This window comes from Falco biarmicus, chromosome 8 (genome assembly GCF_023638135.1).
Source record: "Falco biarmicus isolate bFalBia1 chromosome 8, bFalBia1.pri, whole genome shotgun sequence".
NCBI lineage: Eukaryota > Metazoa > Chordata > Aves > Falconiformes > Falconidae > Falco > Falco biarmicus.
Window position 1 is genome coordinate 52,705,995 of NC_079295.1, and position 19,910 is coordinate 52,725,904.

Here is a 19,910-nt window from a genome sequence, read left to right on the forward strand (position 1 = left end):
GCACTGAGGCCTGGCATGATATCTGGAATGTGATAGAAGGCAGTTTTAAGTAATGTATTTTTTCATTGTCAAAATAATAATAAAAAAATCTACTGGCTTAGGTATCATGTTAGTAGACTTATGTGTCAGGGAAAGAAAAGAGGGAGTATGATCAGTAATAGCTGCAAAACAGGTTTTCTCCACAGATGTCTGCTTGCAGATTAGCCTGGGTAGGAAAAATATCAATGTTTAAGAATAAAATGTTCATATTTTGTTTGTCAGACCTCTCCTAAAGCATTGATATGAATAAGAAGGATCTTCTTCCTTTCCTTTCCCAACTCCCTGTTGTAGCATTTTATACAAAAAAATCATCTGTGTGTCTCTTTTTCTGTCTCCCTCCCCCGCAGGAGCCTTACCTAAAGTCAATTGACATTAATAAGAATCTGCCATTTGAAACCTGTATGCTATGAATTAAGCCTAAAAATACCTGCTAAATCTTATTCATTGTCCTCAGTTAAATACGGTTCACAAGGAAGTAGTTTGTTTGGATGGGGTACGTCACGTCACTCCGATGCAAATAGATGATTTATTAAAGGCAGCTTAAACAGCCCCAGATCTGGCTGTTAATTGGGGTGGAGAGGCGCCACTGACACCCTGGGCGTATGGGGCTCAGGTGAACGGTGAAGTTCTGTAGCTTTATATCCCTAGGGATTAGTTCTTGATGTGTACGTATAGGATGCTTTACGTAGTCTGTATCTTTTTCATTTGTGCTCTATAGGCAGTACTTTAATACAAATCATGGTTAGTAAAAACTGGAATAAATTGTAGCCAATTTGAAGAACTCTGGTAGCCATTTTAAGTGAGCAGTTTCCCTCTGTAATTTTAAAATATTGTTCTGGAATGGAAAAAACATGCTAGTATAATATGGTTTTTCATATTTGCATACTCTCTATCTGTATTTTATTATACATCTCTGTCAGGCATGGCATCTTATTTACTCAGTACAGGATTTGATGTGCTGTTTGGCATACATGTAGCTTAGGTAGCTTGGAAGAGTAAATACAAGCACCAATATTAATTGATGGATAATACATATTTTAAAAAATATGAAATAAAAGTCTATTCTACAGAAGAAATGCTGTGATGTGCTTAATACAATCAAACCAAATCTTCCAGAAAGAAAAACGTTACTGAAACAAAACAAGGCAATTCCAACCGAATCAGTCCTCCTTTGCTTGGTAACGCTGCCTCTTGCCCGCTTGCCAGTGCAGCGTCAGCCTTTTTCTGCAGGCCACGGCAAGCACGTGATTAGAAGTGGTTCCTGTGAAAAGTTAAAAGCCAGAAAGTAGTTGGAAGTAGTCTATTATTAGCTATACCGGACTAAAGAATTTGATTGTTGAATCTTAATTGAGGTTGTGCCACTGAAAGAATTCATTTTGCCTTAAAAAATCTCCTCAGCCTATCCCTCTGCAGTTTTGTGAGGTTTCGCTACCTGATGCTGGTGATGCACTTGAATCCACAGAGCTTGCAGGCCTGTATTTGTACAAGTAGACTAGCGTGAAGTACTTGCTATATGGTGCATGATTAACGTCAGTATCAAACCTAGATTTTATTATCAGTATATTGTCTGGGGATTTTCCCCTATTTTTGGTATCTAATTTCTTTGAGTTCTTTCGACCCTTTACATTTCTCCCTGTTCTAGGGAAAAAACTTTCTCACTCATGAAGGATAAACTTGCTACTGTTCAGTAATAACTGGTCTAGGTATGTGACAATCACTGCAGAAAAAAGCATTAAATCCTTCCCCCAAGGAATTATCTGTAATTTCACAGTGCCCCTTTTAATTCTACAAGACATTATGTATTATGTCATTTGTGCCACTCTAGTATCTTGAAATAGGCCCTTGGTACTTCTGTGCCTGCTCTCTTCAGTGCAGCAGTTAACAGGTTTGGAAACTGGCCAGTGGTACTTTTGTATGCAGTTGCATGATGTACTGACATCAGAGCTGTTAAAAAAAACCAAAACAAAAACAAAAAAGTGATTAAATCAGTTTAATTAGTTTCTTTTTTTTTTCCCCAGCCAAATGATGGTAACTTTTTTGCCATAAAAACTAACAGCTAAAAAAACTTGAGATAAGATGATAGATTTATTTTTAATGTACGACTTACATGAATTAGTAAATCAAATAGCATAAAGGAATTAGATAAAAATGGTAAAAAGTAAGATTCTAAGGAATAAAGTTATACATCAGTGATAGGTATTAACTGGGGTCTCATGGCATTAATATTTTGGTCAGCTTTTGTTGTTTATGTTATATCTATAAATTGACTTAGGTGATGCAGCAATGAAGTACAGTTCATGAATTATTGATTATAAACATCTATGTAAAATGAAGGATAACAAACTAAGTTCTACTTCTCAGTCACTGAAACCCAATTCTTGTTAGCCTGTTTGGCAGGGATTGAAAATAGTATTTGGCTGCAAAAAAAGGGAAAATACAACTGCAGGGAGAAGCCCTACAAATCAGAAACAGCATGCATCAACGAAAGATGATTAAGGAGCATATATTATGTTGTTATATATATTTGTGTGTGTGTGAATGTATTTGTGTTGCTGATTGTTCATGATGCATATGAACACAAAAGGAAATCAGTAGTGTTTTTTGGTAGGGCTGCTCAGTTGTGAACTTGATTGAATTGCTGTAAATGTTTCAAAGGTATTTTTATTTTCTTTTTTTACAATCATGCTTTCGTATACTTTGAGACCCACTGTATATAGCAAGACAGGTACTTCCAAGGAGTCCTTAAAAATAGGGTTCCCATTTTCCTTTGGTTTTGGGTTGAATTTGAGTCCTGAAAGATGTGGTTTTGAAAATACCAAATCACAAAGCTTGCAATGAAAAGTGAGGGGCAGGAGAGAGGGGGAGGCAGGATTCTCATTACAAGTGTAGTTTTATTTGTTTATTTGGTTTTAAAATCTTGTACACAGCCCCTGGAGATGCTGATCAGATGAGGATACTGAAACATGCTTACAATTAGTATTGCATGTGTTGATACTGTAAAGACAAGATTAATAGCAGTATAGACAGTCTCAACCTAACTGAAATATAATTTCCCTTTATTTTACTCGTATGCAGTACTGAGCCCTGCAAAATCTGTCACAGACTTCACAATCTAGTACATGGACTTCTCAACCCCCACCCCTTATTGCCACACGAGGGTGAAGCATTACTACCTACTAACTACAGACAGCAGTCATTCAGTAAAATTAAAAGGGAAATGATACATTAGTGTCAATGGGCTTATCTAGCCAATGGTTGTGTTAATGTATTAGCAAACTAGGTGTAAAGTATGAGGGCAGTACTTCAGGTAGCCGATATTGCAGTGATATTTGAAAAGCTGTCAGTAGGGTGGAATTATGCATTTGGATATGTGTCTTTTACTGCTCCCTAAATACCAAAGTGAAGCTGAAATGTTTATTTTCAAAAAAAGAGATATTGATCTTATGACAGTATTCAATTACAAGAATATTTGGTTTATTGTATTGGAATATTACAGTAGATTTAATCAGCTTGTTCAATAGTGGTAAAAAAAGTGGCAGTTTCTCATTCTCTTTTTTGCTTGTTGCATTGTGTGAGCTTAGAGGCAGGACGAAGGGAGAGGGAAGATGGGGACAGCAGAGATTCTAGCTACGTCAACGTGAGGGCCTCGCTGACACGCTTAGCTACTGCCTCTGCTTTCAGCTCTCATCAGAAATAAAATAAAAACAAAAATATTTTGTATAGCTGCTCGATAGTGGCTGACCTCTCTCAGGTAGAGAATGAAAGAGGTATGTCTTACCAGAAGTGAGGAGGTCTGTTTTGCAGAAGCACTTAAAGGGATGCGGAGCGCATTACAGCTGCCGGCGGTAACTGCAGTGGTGGGTGGGATGGGGGAGGATGAGTTCCCTTGTGACACAGGCGGTCTGTGGCTCTTAGTATGCTGACAGATCCCAAAATTCTGTTTTCTGAATCTGGGCATCTGGTGAATGGCAGTTTGTTTTTTAGACCTATTCAGGGAGACAGGAATGGGACGTCATCCCCTTTGTCATCAGTAAAAGCAAAACAGAAAAAAATAATATCTAAATTTGTTTTAAGACTTGGTTCTAGACAGAGGCAGCCTAGAGTAAAGAAAGCTATCTGGAAAGTTTATGTAAATGGGGCACTAGAAATAGCCTGGGACGGAGCGGTTCCTCAAAGGCACCAGTGTTAGCACACAATGGTTGCAGTTCTACTCGGAGGAGGATTTTTTCCCTTACCTGTTCTCTTTCACGGTGAGCAAATCCCCTGTGGGTGTAGGTACCCCTCACTTTGACATGCTACTGCAAAAGCATCTCCTGCGTTTTGGGGAATGTCTACAGACAGGAAGGTGATTAAATACTTCATTCTTGGCCGTGGTGAAGTTCTCTTGAAGAGTGAAGAGGAAAGAAATTATGTTTGTGAGCTTTTTTTGCTAGAATTAGAAAGGTATAGATTACATTGTTTGATGGAAGTAAATGGACTAATTGAAATCCTACAGTCACGTAGGCAGTGCAACTATCCTTGCATTCCAGTTGGAGTGCATGAAAATGTCTTATCATCATTGAATTAATAAGTAATAACTTGTGTCTGTTACTCTACTGTGCTTTACAGTTTGCCTTTATTCTGACTGTTCACTGTGTCCCTGTTTGGTTGCTTTTAAGGCATGACTGCTGCTTTAGGACAGGGACAGTTTGTTTTACTTTTGTCTCAGAATTTTGTAAGAGTTAGAATTTTATGGGTTACTGCTTTTGTTGTAGAGGTTCTTGAAAGAAATTTAATAATTTCAGGTCTGCACTAGAGGGGGTTTCCTGACTTTTTTCCACATTTTTTGATCTGAGAGTAATTCTGCTTATGAAGAATCCACTTAAATTTATTATTTCTATTGACATTTCCCTGTGGAAAATGAGCCTTCTTATTCTGACTCACAAAAGCCAGAGGAATAGGAGCTTTGTGCTCTTATCTTACTTCTGTAAGAAATACTAAATAAGCTGCAATCATAAAACTGAATGTGCCTTTTCCACTGAAGATTGTTTTGACTTTCACATTAATTTTTAACTTGGGTAGAACTTCCTTTCTCCAGAATGGTGAAAATACCTTCCACTCAGATGTCTCCCTGAATAGGCAAGTAATTGGTAACATTCTTGGTGGCGTTTTGTGAGAAGGGATTTTGCAGGATTGACTGTGTCACAGAAAGTATAAATTAAGAACGAGATAAAGCAGTGAACGAAGTTTCTGCTTCAGCTCATCGTTGTGAGCACAAGTTCTTCATTAACAGAGGAAGGTTTGGGAGATGCAGGTAGTGCAAACACCACCACCGTCTGCCTTGAAGGCAGCTCCCACAAGGAGCTGTGTCCAGCAGGTGCTGGAGGTGGATTACTGCAGACGTTTCATGGGTGGGGAGAAGAGTTGCACTCTGTTTTCCAAGGCTCACATGACTGAACGTTCAGACACAGCCTCCTGAGGGAAACGAGATGCTGTGCTTCCAAAGATGAGAGTTGCACTACATGGTGATAGCATTACTGTAGTTGTCTCTCTCTTAAGGCATAAAAAGGTAGCCCATGGGCAAAGTGCATGCTATTTTACTATGACAATCTGTACTTCCTTATCTCTATGTTTTTAGCAGCAGTGTTATCTGCACAATTTGTGCTTTGAAGCAGTGCGGATTTTGTGGAGAAGAGATTCCCTTTTCCCCCTAGCTTTTCAATTATTTAATTAAACATTGTATCTTTATCATCCTGGATTAAAAAATGTTACTATAGGGTATGTTTACATATATACATATGTATACATATTCATATACGTATACATACATTCACCAGAACTAAGCACCAATTATTTTTGGGCACTGAGAATTGATTAAAAAGCCACCAAATCCATGTGTCTGCTCCCAAAGTTCTAGCTTTCTTCCATACTTTAAGAGAATCTGTATTAAATATAATGTAATATCAGAATTGTAAATTAGCTATTTTTAAAGAGAATGCAATAAATTTTAATCTTCTTATACTCTCATGTATATAAGATTGAATTACTAGAACACCACCCCCGAAAAGGTTGTGAGAAAGGTGTTATAGATGTTCTGAAATGCATTTGGTTATACAGTTTTTTCTAAGAAATTTATAAGTTATAAACTTTTTTGCCTGTTGAAGAGGACACAACTGGTTTAAAGATGTTCTGTATATTGATTTATTTGTAGAATGTAACACGTCTTGGGTGATACAGATATAAATTTTTAAGAGAAAGAAGCTGAAATAATGCACTTTTTATTTCAATGCTGACATTATCTGAGTGAACTAGACATGCAACTTTCACAACCATAAGAAGGAACATATTTAGATAAAAATTTGAAAGTAAAGTGATGGTCATACAGCACAAGGGCTATGTATAGAGTGGAGGAGATGTACTAGTTCTTTATTCCAAAGTTGGTTGTTACATAGTGAGTCACTCAGCCATCATGCCTGTAATGTTTCATTGTTCTGTGAGTCCTGTAGTGGTTTAGCATTCTCCCTTTTATTTATTTTTATTTCTTTTGAAAGGGAGAAATGAAGTGAATGCTGAAAGACAAGGATACATTTCCCAGTGATAAAATATTAAAATTATGAAGTGCTCCTCTGAGCATTACTGCCATAGCTGCTGCATTGTGTTATCTTCTTGAGGAGCACATAGTACTTCAGAGAAAGGCTCGAGTAACTTCAATCTAAAGCTGAGGTTATTGTACCAGAAGATTTTATTGCAGAGTGATGTGTGCCTTTTGCAGGGATTAAATTATGAACATGATGTCATGGCTGAGTTTTGGATGCAGTGACAGGGTAATAGGTAATGCTATCTAATTTAAAGAACAATTTAGAAAGCTACATGCTGAAAGATACAGCAGAAAATTGCACATCGTTGTATGGAAATCTGCAGCAAAATTCTGGTTCTTCTGAGTCAGAATTCCTGTACCATAAAATAACAGCCAAATTCTTCAGTTTTCCATTACTCTTCCCAGCTGGTATGCAAACGGCACAGCAGGCTATCCTTCAGCAGAGAAATGCAGAGTTTCTTGCCAAGAAAGATCAGAAGCGTATATGTTTCAGTTTCCTCTTAACAATCTTGGATGCTTCTTTTACCAGCAATATAAACACCACCACCAACTTAACTACGGAAGTTTTTTCCTATCTTGTATTACATTTAGAAAATGCTTTAACATCATATCCTTCTTATTCTTAACTTGTTTTATGCTTGTGCCTTCTAGCTTTAACAAATACACTTAGTGCTTTCAGAGAGTACCTAGCTATTCAAGGTTTGCACACAACAGAGACAAGGGGAAAATATCTACATGTCATGAGATAGTGAGTCCCAGATGGAGTAAGAAAAATGAGCCAAGGTGGAACTTAGGTTGGAATACTCAGACAATGTTGAGAAGTGGTATTAGAAGAGAAGCATATTGCAGATTCTGGGTAGCCTGAGCATATAATTTCATCTTAAACTGAGGCATCAACTTCAACAAAACAATTGCACTTTTTTTCCCCACTATAAAAGTACACTGAGAAACTCCATATGCAGTTTACAGTTCAAAGCATATAGCAGTCAATAGCTGAATGTTCAGATTTAATGATGGACTTGTAGAAACGTCACTATTTTTTATGTTTTGCTAAAGCCAGCTCTTAAGCTTCCCTTGCATGATCATAGGTTATCTTTCATGTGAATAAGCAGAAGGAGGAAGAATTCAATGAACTCTATAATTAGCAATCAATCTATTTTAATTTAAAAGTAGATCTCTTAGTATGTCTAACAACCTTGACACATATGTCTAAATCCAATATTATTGTTCAAGAGAGAGATTTATCACGTTCCAGTTTTGTTCCAAGATTTCCACGTATTTGAAATTGGCTCTGATGGCTGCTGCTGCCACGGATGTTTCCAGCTGTGGCACAGCAGGACTGTTTCCAAGAATTAGGAGTGAATGGTGGGTTTAGCTGCAGATAGGCGCAGTCTGTTATACTTTGGTGTCCTTACAAGCTCTTTGGATTGCTCCTGATGCTGTTAATGGGGAGTCATAGTCTACCTTCACATATGCAAATCTGATGCAGAATCTCACATTGCTTTCAACAGGATGTATGTGCATACATTTAAAGAAAGAATTATTTGTATTTTCCCAGGCTTCAGCTCTGTCTTTGACTCAAAAGGATCACCATCTGTCAGTGCTAGAGTTAAGAGTGTTATGTAGTTCTTATACTACCACTCTTCTCAGAGGAGCCATCTGAAATTGTCACCTTCTTGCTCATCTTTTCTGTTGTGTATGTAATCCTGTAATTATAGGTCAGGGCTGCTTCCTTCCGGAGCAGACATAAGTTTCTGTTGCTGCTTATTCCCCATAGCTTTGCAGAGCCACTGCAGCTCCAAGAGGGAATTAGATTCTGTCCATCTCCACCTCTCATTAGCATTGTTCTCCTGTCTTTCAGAGAGGTTTTTTCTTCACTGGTGACGTCAGAACTGTTTAAGTTGCTATTTTGAATTTCACATCCCACTTGAACTTGTCAGAAGAGCAAAATCTATGGGATCTTGAAAAACTGTCCCTTACACATCACTGAAAAGTAACAAATATTAGCACTGCTGGGATAGTATTTGTTATGGATATTATTTTCTGTATCACTTTAAGTTTGGAAGTGTTATAAAAAACTGCATTATGGCCTTTAGCTTTGGCCTGTGGAAGGAATAGTGCCAATTTCCAGCTCTCATTTGAATCATAGAACCTCCACAAAAGTTTGGAGACAAGGGCAGTTTTTCAGCTTTCTCAGAAAAAATAGTTTACCTGAATTATTTTAAATTATTGACAGCAAACCTTACTTTCCCTGCAAGTTAGTTGTGGTGCAGGTTTCTTTGCACTGTAGCTATGCTTGTTTTGATACATGAGGTTTTCTTGAGGTCTACTTCATAATACATTATTTAGTCAGTTTAGTGCTTCAGGGTTTGCCTTTTTTCCTCTTTGTGTGCTCCATAGTCGGTCTACATTCAACATACAGACCATAAAAGAAAAAGCTGAGGACTGGTTTGCATTATTAGGAATCGTAACATAAAGTACCACAAGGCTTCTCTTGCTTTAGCAGGAGATGGAAAGATTAGTCTATGAGACATTTCATACGGTTTCATTTCATACGGTGTGTCTGTGAGAGCACGGTGGTTCTGTTATCATCCCTAATGACGATAATGCATCGAGTTACAGTGGGGGTTTGGAAAAGCTTTCACTTTTTCATTGTTTGTTCTCAAGGTTACATTATGCAAAATACAGCGTTGTATTTTGTGCGCTAGTCCAGGCTGTATAAAAATATTTAAAATCTTTTTATGAAAACTGAAGTAGCTCTGCTCTGGGGAAGGGGCTTTAGGCCTGTTTCAAGTATTCCTTGTTGCTATAATGAATTGCTGTTTCCTCCTCTGCCTGAAAAGTCATGACTTTGAAGTACTCTGAGGTGGTGATTCTTGTATGTTCTTGCATTGGTAATTTGGTTTAGCTATTCACCATGAATTGCAAACCACTGAGAAATTATCAAGAGGTAGTTTGTTGTTTAAATAATTTTGAAGATGAAAGAGAAAAGTCAGGGTAAAATTATGAGGGAGGTACAAAGAGAAAAGGACAGAAGTCTTATTTAATTTCAGTGGATTTGCATTATGGATAAGAATGAACAAGCGAGTTGAATTAAATACATTATTCAAAACTGCTGTTTTGGCTTGATTAAAACTCCTCTCTACCAATCATTTTCATTACTGTGCCACTTTTTTGTCTTTACTTTCTGAAGCGGTAAGGCACTGTGTCTTTTAATGATTCGATAATGTTGCCTACAGAGCTTTTATCCTAGCTGGCTGCAGCCTTCAGCCCCTTTTGTGGTATTTGTTGCACCCAGGTATCCTGCTGAAGCTATATCAGAATTGTGAGCGTCCAGCTCCACCATAAGGATGAACAGACACTTTGCTGGGGGTAACACAGGCATGGGAGTGTCTGTGTTGGAGCCCCTGGTCTGGTAGACTCTGGTAGGAAGAATGTGTGTAGTGAGGAGGAAGGTATTAAAAAACTTAGGTCAACCAGGCTAGTATTTACCGCGAATCTTTTGTGCACTTAAATCTTGGCTGTAAATCTATGCTCCTGTCTCTTCTCTTTGTGAACAACTGAAATTCTTCTAAAACTCATTACTATAATAGACACATAGATATGGGAATACTGAGGTATTAAACAAAGCAAACCACAAACCTCTTCAGCAGAAAACACAACTAAACAAAAAACATGAGCTGTAATTTTCTTCTGGTCTCACTCCAGCTTTCCTGACGTTTTCCCTGAAATAATCAATCTGACATTGATACTGGAATAGAGCAATTTCTTTTGGTTTTCCTCTAGATTTTTAAATAAGGAACCAATTATGAGCTGCTGAGAGGATTTTTAACAATATATGCTGCTGCTTGCTCCCTTTGCATTTGCTATCAACAAACATGTATTCCTGAGCAGTTTGGTTTATTAAAAGCTGGAAGACTTCCATTGAGGGGAGCCAAAGGATTCTTTTCCCCTGCTTTTTTCTACTCCAGGAAGCTTCCTTTTGAAGCATCTGTGGTGATCCACACTCGTTGAAAACAATGTATTTTCAAAAGCAGTTCTGTGAGTACCCATGTAGTGATTGAAGAGAAACTTAGTGGCAAAAGGTGTTTCTTTTCTCTGAAAGCCCAATACATATGAATGGTCAAAATGTAAAATTGAGGGATCTTGTCTAGACTGACGAGAAAGAGGTCGGAGTTACTATGTGTTTATATTAATAACTTGCCCCTACTTTTTTTCTCTTTTCTTTTAATTTACAGGGATATTTTTTCTTCTTCTTTTTTTCTGGAAATGACAGTAAAGTGTTGTTAGGACAGTAAGGATACTAATGAAAAGATTGTATAGCTTCAACGCTTCTGAAGTACCTTGCAGAAGGAATTGCTGGAGTCAATGTTGAGTGAATTTTGAGCCTCTCAGGCAACTGCAGTTTTCTGCTTCTCACAAGCTCTTATTAGGTATTTAAGGAGAAAAAAAATGAGGTCCATCAAATGAAAGAGCTCTTTGTTTGTCAGGCTGAAGAATTTAAAAGAAGTTTTTAAAATAGTTATAGAACAGTCTAAATACCTACTATGAAACCCTCAAACAGGGGGACAGGATTTTGAGAAGAAAACTGTTGGTCATATGGTCTGTCACGAATACCCTGGAACGATGTAGCAGCTGATCCTGCCAGGTCAGACGGTGCCTGCATGTCCTGTAGGCACTCCGTCTATCCACTTGGGTCCCATTTTGGATGCACACCCACATCATCTTGGGTTTGATGATTTGAGCTAAATCATTTGGTCAGCCTTCAGCCTGAACAAAACTCGTACAGTGGGCTGCTGTGCAATGCTCTCATTTTTCTACTTGGTGTGGAAGCAGATTCCCCAGATGCAGTTGGCCGGTCAGCTGTACTTAACACACAGGAGAAAATCTTTGTTTCTCTGAGGAGTCAATATAAACCACCAGGCTCTAGTAGCTGTAGGAGAAGGGCTCTTGCCAGGTACAGGGGGAAGAAAGTCTAGAAACCTCTCTGCATCTGCACTACATCCATACCTGGCCCTATGTGGAGTATATGCAGGACATACTAATTTGAGTGTTGGCAGGTTCCAAATGGTAATATTTTTTAATTACTAAAGGGTTATATAGCATGCTCTCAGGGTGGTGGAGGGGAGGGAGGATTAAGAATTGGTTTTTGTCTACACGTTAAGAAGACTTGATGAGAACACAGTTAATAAAATGCTACTGAGAATTGTGCCTTGGTCATATTCCGCTCAGGGTCACATACCATCATGAGGTCTATCAGCAAAAGATTTATTGATGGTACAGATGTTTCTGTCAACGTCTAAGAGGCACACCTGACATATTAATGTTAGGAGGTTCGGTGAAATCTGGAGGCGCAAATATGGTCTAAATGTTTTGTGAAAAGGGTCCTGGAAATCCTCACTTTCTAACATGAAGATAAAATAATACTTCATTTACAAAGCACTATTAAACAGAAGAAAGAAGAATTAACTTTCATTAACGGATTGGTGTATTAACCCAGGATGTGAAGTATGTGTCTTTCTCTGTTCCTCTTTAGGCCTCCTCTGCCACCTTTCTTTGAGCCTTTCTTTTTTGGCTTGAAGTCCTCCACTATAAAATGAAGGAAATACTGCTATCCTACTTCATATTTAATTTTGTCAGGATAAATTGGTTGATGATTATTAAAGCTTACAGTACTGTGATAATGGCACGTAAAGGGGAAGCTCTCTGCTCGCCCACCAGACTGGTATAACCTTCTCAGAACAGCATTAGTTACAAGTAAGCAGCAGACACGGTATTTCAGCAAAAATAGGCAAGAGCATCAGTTGTGTAGAAACACATTTCTTGTCTTTCAGCTGTGTGCGATCAAGGAAAGATTTGAACCAGACACATGAACCAGCTTTTCTGTTTCCTTCCTAGAATTACCACAACAGCTGCTTGTATGATGGACCTACGGAGATATCCGCTGGATGAGCAGAACTGCACACTGGAGATTGAAAGCTGTAAGTACTTCTGCAAATCCTACTTATTCTGTGGTCAACTGTTTCAGAGTTTTTATTTCTGTCCTCTTTTTTATTTATTTTTTTTAACATGCTACTAACCTAGTTGTCTTTCTGTCTGACGACATTTAGATCCTTGTAAACACATGCAAAAAAAAAGCTTTCCAGATGGATTAGTAATTTGTGGCACAGGATTAGCAAAAGTTATTCTGTGTTTTGATGGACAATTTACAGCTTTAAATGTCTCGTTCAAATGCCTTGTTGGAGTTCATGTGATGAGCATGAGGATTATTATCAGTTCTTTATCCTCCTTTACTGCTGAATTGTGTGACAGCTTGTTTCCATTTATAAATGACAGCAAAAGGTTAGAATTGTCCTTGAAATAGGTGTTTTGTGTTTTTTTTTTTCCTAACCCCTCTGCTGTAGTTAAACTTTCAGCTTATGCAACGCTGTCTGTTATATATCTCCTGATTTAATGGCTGGTGTCTCTATCAAACTTTCTATGTAGATAAAACTTGTGAAATAAATTTTAGGTATCTTTTCAGTGAAAAATCTTTAGGGAATCTAAGTACATCAGAGAAAAAAAAAATTCATGATCACTGTTACAAAGACAATATTGTAAGCACGCATTATTTGGCACTCTAAGACAGTATCAGCACTCTCAAGATAAATCTCCTTTTTCAGGAGAACCATAGGTAACTCAGCTGGGGTGTATTAAGTTGACTGGCAAGAAAAATGGAAATTAATGGCATGAAAGTATGTATATTTTTTAAGGAACTTCTGTATTATAAAAGATTATGTGGGATTTCTGTGTGCACTGAAGTACAAAATGACAGTAGCTTGTGCTACAGTCTGCTAAGAACTTGCTACAGCTGAGCTTCCTTCTCCTGTTCCAGAAACCATTTAAAAATATGCTTTACATTTGTGCCCAGGTTTCATTCATTTTAGTGTAATTTAAAGATATGCCAAAATCCTTTCCTGAATTAAACTTGTGACACTGCTGTCTGAAATAATTTACATGCATAAAGTAAACAAAATGAGTCCTTATCATTAAGGTTCACCCCTCTTGTATGCTGAAATACACAAGCAGCAAATGTGGTGATGGACTTCACTCTTTTGAGAATGAATGAAATCTTGGGTCTGGGTTTTTGTGTTTCTTTTTTTTCCCAGTTCGTAATAGAATCTCTGTTGATAACACTTGATTCAAAATTTCATACCTGCAGCCTTTTAGCAGTACAGGAGGCTGATTTTAATGTGCGAGCTACTGGTAAAACTGTATTCAGGTTTATAGAGATTTTTATTGATAATGTGGTTTGCTATGCTGGAGTCTTTTAATTGTTGTTGTAGCACAGCCCTGAATATTTTTTTTTTCCTGATTGTGTGTGTAAGGTAGAAAGCTGGAGAGTCAGGGGGCATCCTTTCTCTCTATTTACAGCATTGTTTAAACAACCAGCAATGTCTTGCTATGTCTGCATTGCTGAAATGCCTGAGTCTTCTTGGGATTCACAAGCTAGATAGCCCCTGCCTTGTCATGCTTGCAGGACCCACTCTGGGAAATATTGCCAGGAAATACTTCCTAGGTCAGTCCTTATAAAAACTGAAAATTAAATTATGTTCCTGCTTTTCAATGAGAGCACTTGTTCTCATTCAGGCTTAGAATGTGGGACCTCTAGATTGAAATTTCCCTTTCATCTAATGTGAAGTTTGAAGCCAGATCTGTTATTGTTCAAGAAGCAGGCCTTGAAAACAGGGCAACGAGCTTTCAAAATTGTTGTTCCGCTTACTATGAAGAACACAGTACTCGTTGTGTCATAGAAAGGGTAGGAGTTAATTTACCATAGTGGTTAGTAGCTTGTAGGAGAGCTCCTTTGTGGATGTATTAGCTCTGTTGTAGCATCACAAAAGTAAAATGGATTTAAATCAGAATACTGTATGTAGCCTATCTTTCTTGGCGGTAACAAAGGCCATTAAAGAATGTGCATAGAAGTAATACTTGAACTGTGTTTCGAAGCACTTGAATTCTGCTTTAGAAAATTATTGCTCTTTATATATGTCATTCTGTTCAGGTAAAACTCCTGAGTCTGTCTAATCTTTATGAATCACTTCACAGAAAAATGCTGCTAGGCAGATAGGTAGAGTGAATGAGATTGAAAGTGAATTTCTAAGTTGTTCAATGCAGATACTCAAGTCGTAATCGCTTTCTTCAACTTATTAAGCTGCGTGCTAAAAGTAGGTTGGTTCCTTGCCCTGCTGATCCTGTTGGATGTCTGTTTCACCACAGCGCTCTTGTGATGGTTAGAAATTCTCTAAATTCTACCCCAAGTGTTTTCATGGCCATGAAGGCATAAAATTATACTTGCTGCTTGTGTCAACAATTTTCTTTTTTTTTTTTTTGCTTTTCTTTTCTTTTTTTTTTTTTTTTTTTTAGTTCAATGTATTCCCCAGCCTTGCTGGGACCTTCGTAATATGTTTAAAGAAAGCAGTCCTAGTTTCTTGTAGGCTTCATTTCAGGAAACTGAATATGCCAGTCTCTTCTAGCTTTCCCATACAAGAGTATGTTAAGAGAAATGTAGAACTAGCTAATGCTAGTTCTTCATTAGGAATAACTAATACCATAAACAGTATCCCAGATGAAATCTTTAGTAAACTATAGCATTAATGCTGCCCTTTTTCCAAGAGTCATCTTTTGCCTGCCTTCACAACTGCATAACTTTCTCAGATAATACTCTTTCCTGGAACAGTACAGCAAAGTCTTCGCCTTCCTCACTCATTTTCCAGCAGTGGATTCTAGCTTTCAGGAGTTGTGTGGTGGTGGTTTGTTTTTTTTTTGGTTTTTTTTGGTTTTTTTTTTTTTTTTGTTTTTTTTTGTTTCTTTTGCATAGTACTAAGAATACATGACTTGACATTTCGTAACACTCTTCATTCACATAAATCAATGTTCTTAATATTGCTACTGTCCTCAAGGTTATCCATTCTTGCTATATTTGTTCTGATCATCCTTTGTCTTAACAGTGCTTGCAGATTTTATTTCAGTAGAAATTTCATTAACATACAAATACCAAAGAATATTAATGCCAAGAAGGAAGACCTTTGCTTATAATAATTCTCTGTGCTGAGCATGATCTATACTTGCAGTGCAATAGAATTTCCTGCAAACCTTTTATATATCTTTGCTAATTGTTCTCAGATAGCCCTATATCAAATGTTATAATAAAGCCTAGATTAGGTACACTTCGTTTAAAAAAGGAGCTGTTGTCTAGCCAGATCCTTTGAGTTAAGTAATGATAGATTTTTATCCCATTTCCATACATGTTGCCGTTTCCTGTATTCTTCTAGTCTTTCTGAGCTTCTTCCTTCCTTTCCCCGTCTCATTCTGTTACTGATGCCGGAGTTGATTGGCTTTTAGCAGCCTGGGTTTCTGTTCTCTATGTGTCATTGTATTTACTGAAAGGTGACCACTATCAAATTTTTGTTAGTCTAGGTTTGCATAAATCTAGATTAATTTTCAAGATAAATTAGACATTATGGTGAAAAAGTGTTGTATGTAAAATATAAAAAATGAAATTGGAGAGCTGGTATCCTCTATTAAGATACAAGAGACAGCATTTTTCCTACTTCAATTTAAGGCAGTATTAATGAGATAAGATGCTGAAAGTGTAAGAGAGGACTATTCCTTATTAGTTTAAAGAGTATCAGTTCTGAGAACAGAAATCCTTTTTTTTTTTTTTTTTTTTTTTTTCCATGTATAGCTAGTTACAGCCCTGATCATTTTTTGCTTTGCTCATCCTTAAAGGGCAGAATTGTGTTGAATGCTCAGTGTTGCGATGATGCTTCTAAACCTGTAGGCCATCTTTTCCAAGGGCATCTAATCTGAGCTATTCTACTTCTCTTTTTTTTTTATTTCCCAACACGCTCAATAGCAGGGTTATAACACCAGAGGGAAATCAGTTTTCCTGCGTATTCAGTTCTTAGTTTCCCAACTTGCAGGCAACAGAGAGCTTTTTCCTTTTCAGTTGAATATTGACTTGACTCAGTAAAATGCCTCTCCTTTCTGCTCCCTGCCTCTGCCACTGCAGTATGCATTGCTGAGTTTCTGATGATGCTGTAGAATAATTTTATTTCTCTGCTGTTTCCTGCCTCTCTGGAGTTGTAACTGTTGAAAGGAATATCCTAGCTAATCAACCACAAGACTAGTGGGAGCTCAAAGGCAAATGTGCAGGGGAGTTTGAAGAATACATCATATTCAAACAAATAAAATATTGTATTGCACACCCTCTAGCATAACAGAGAAAAATGACTGTGATTATTTTCAATATTTCTAAGTGTAATCATTCAAGATTCATCTGGTACATTTGGATCTTTGTCCCGTTCAATTATGTGGTGTCACATAAAGACAAAAATTTACTTTAGTTCCTTCTTTTCTCATTTCTTAATGTGTTTGGCATAGCTGTATTTGTCATACTGAGGTATAATTCAGAAACTCCCTGCCTTGTGACAGTGACTTTTTTATTCTCCCCCCCCCCCCCCCCCATTTCTTTGCTGCTGTGGAACAAACAAGAATGCACTGAGTTTCTCCTTAGAAGCATATTCTCAGAAACATTTTCCATAGTGTATTAAAGATGTGGCGTTCAAACCAGCGCATCAGGGCGTGCGGTCTGAAGCCTCAGCAAACAGGCAGCTTGTCACTCGGCTGCACTGACCAGGGAAAAAGGGCAGAGTCAGAACAGCATGCACAGACGGGGAGGAAGGTCTGCTTTGCTGATGAATGAGAAATAATTGTTTGCAGGATGTTTCATTTATATAACAGCCTGGGGTGTTTGGATCAGAAATCATTAGATTTTTTGTTGTTGGTGGTTTTTTTTGTTTCATGACAAAAAAGTCACAGAAGCACACTAAGATAAGGTAAATCTTCCATTTGATAACAAAATCTAGAAAAAGCCAGAAAGAACAGAGGCGAGCAAATGTCGTTCCTCCCAGTGGCAGTGCAGCCCAGTATCAAACGCTTTCTAATCAGATCATCTGAAAGCTCATCAACAAGAGAAACAGAAATCATCTTTGTGTGCTCAAGGTGACTTCACAAGTGCGTTTAAGGCACTGAAAAGAAATCAAAGATACCTTTTGCTGGAGCCTTGAGTACTTTGCAGATGGCTGCTCTGGCCATCGATCAAAGCTATAATCAGGTCACCCAGGACAAATGGTAGAACTCCAGGAGTGCCCAGGCGAGGCTTTTCTGGGTTAGAGGCAAACGTGCTTGATGCCAGGCAAGAGACTCTGCTGAGCCCCAGGGAGTGGGGTGTTCAGCACAGGAGAATACCATGGGAATGTGTCACTTCCAAGAATTGCACAGTAAGTGGAAAGCTAAATACATGACTTTTGGGCCACTGAAGGTTAGAATCTTAATAGTGGTTCATTTTTTTAATATTTTCTTTCTCTTTCCATTAGCATATGTCCTGTCCCCTTTGTCCCTTTAGCTAAGTCTGTTTCGCATAGTGGCCCTCGTACAGGAAGGACGTTCCTCTGTCAGTGGATGTTGACCTTATCAAAGTGCCTCTTCTTCCTCCTTGTTCATCATCTATATGCTTGTATATCTTATTTTGGATTCTGTGACAATCCAACCCGTACAGCACGTTGTGGGGGGGAGGATGTAGCTGCTCGTTTAACAGGCATTGATGAATTCCACCCCTGTACCCACATTCTGTCCGTTTCAGCAACATCAGCTTATAATGTGGCTTCTCTGGGACAGGTACTTCGTTCTTGATTTGTCCTTAGTGATTTCATCTCAAGTATGTCAAGAAAAGAAGAGGTCTAATTTCAGTGGCATAATGCACGCTGGCAATGAACAGGAAATCCTTGACTCCTCTTCAGTGTGTAGATACGATGATTTGGTAAGAGCTAAAAAAACCCCAACAGTAGATGATTCTTCTGGCTAGTCTGAAATGGGGAAGGAAATTGAGACTCTCAGCACATATGATCAGGGTGGGTTGTGTACAAGCGAACCAGTGTTTGTAAGGTTTTTGTAACAGACACCCCCCACTCCTCCCCTCAGCTGGGGACTTCGGTAAGGCTTTTGGGCTGGAACTCAAGTAGCATCCAAGTATATTACCCTACAGGTAGGCAAGAAGGAAGTATATTTCTTATTTTCTTTATATCAGTGCATCTTTGCAGCAATCTGCGTCTTGGAAGGTCTCATAACACAAGACGATGTACTGTTTGCAAATGAGCAAAGAATTATACGGAAGTTCTGCAACAGCTTCTTAATGCTTTGAAGCAACCTAGAGTTAAATTTAAAAGGAAATCCAAGATACTATTTTCCAATCTTTGTTTATCAGCACCAGACAATATAGGGAATGTAGATTTCCATAGAGAAATTCATAGCTTGAAGCTCTTTTTTTTTTTTTTTAATCATTCTAGTTGAATATGGAGAATATATAGAATCATAAAATTGCAAATGGTTTTAAAACCTCTAAACCATTTTGCCTTTTATATCCAGTCTGAGCTAGGGTGCATCTGTCCTTATTATACGTAACCCTGCCTTTTATCAAGGGATTATTGGAAACAAAAAGGGCCCACTTCAAAGGGTCCATATTCAGAAAGCACCATTTTCATTTGCCTAAAGGTTTGGGGAAAACCTAAATGTCCATGAAGGCATCTTTGATGCTGTAGAAAGATGCACTCCAAAAGCAAAGAATATGTTTCTAAAAAATACCCTGATGATCTTATATGCAATAAATTGTGGAAGTGTGGAAAGCTGATGGGCTGGAGCTTTACAGTGCAGTTTCAAAAAGGTATGAATTTTATGAGTTAAATATTCACTTTTCTTTTTTTAACACTAAACTGATTAGTAGGATTTCTGTTATAGCTTCTCATAATTTATGCAAATATTTTTCTGTAGGTCTAGTATTCTTTTCAAGCTCCTTGTAATTGGTAATTCCTTTGAAAAAAAGAAGTATTTGTGTTATTGGAAAGGACATCTATGATACTGTTATGTATCTTAGGTCTGTGTAGGATGCGATCTGAGATTATAGTTTATTTTTATTATTGTCCTTGTAGTACTTATGTTCTTCTTTGAAGTTTGCTGTACTTAAAAAGGTTTAAAGCCTTGATTCATTCAGTAGGCAATTTAGGCAGAATCTTTGTTGTATTTGGAGTCTACAAGTAATATTCATTGTTCTGCCAAGTTCTCCTATTTTGCTTTAGGCACAAGCGGGATTGCTTTTAGCTGTGTAGTAGCTTGCTCACCTGTGATTTTTCACCTGCTGCCTGGTGCTTCTCACTGTTGGACTCAATCATTATTAACTGTAGAGTCACGGTTGAAA

The 19,910-nt window shown here is 37.8% G+C and overlaps 1 protein-coding gene across 2 annotated transcripts in view; it reads left to right on the forward strand.

Moving 5' to 3' along the window:
• GABRB2 (gamma-aminobutyric acid type A receptor subunit beta2) overlaps nt 1-19,910 on the forward strand; it is a 170,858-nt gene that overhangs the window by 80,906 nt on the left and 70,042 nt on the right. For both annotated transcript variants that reach the window (XM_056350405.1, XM_056350406.1), the window contains exon 7: nt 12,515-12,597. In XM_056350405.1, coding sequence (XP_056206380.1) covers nt 12,515-12,597 — 83 coding nt within the window. The remainder of the gene's footprint in view (nt 1-12,514; nt 12,598-19,910) is intronic.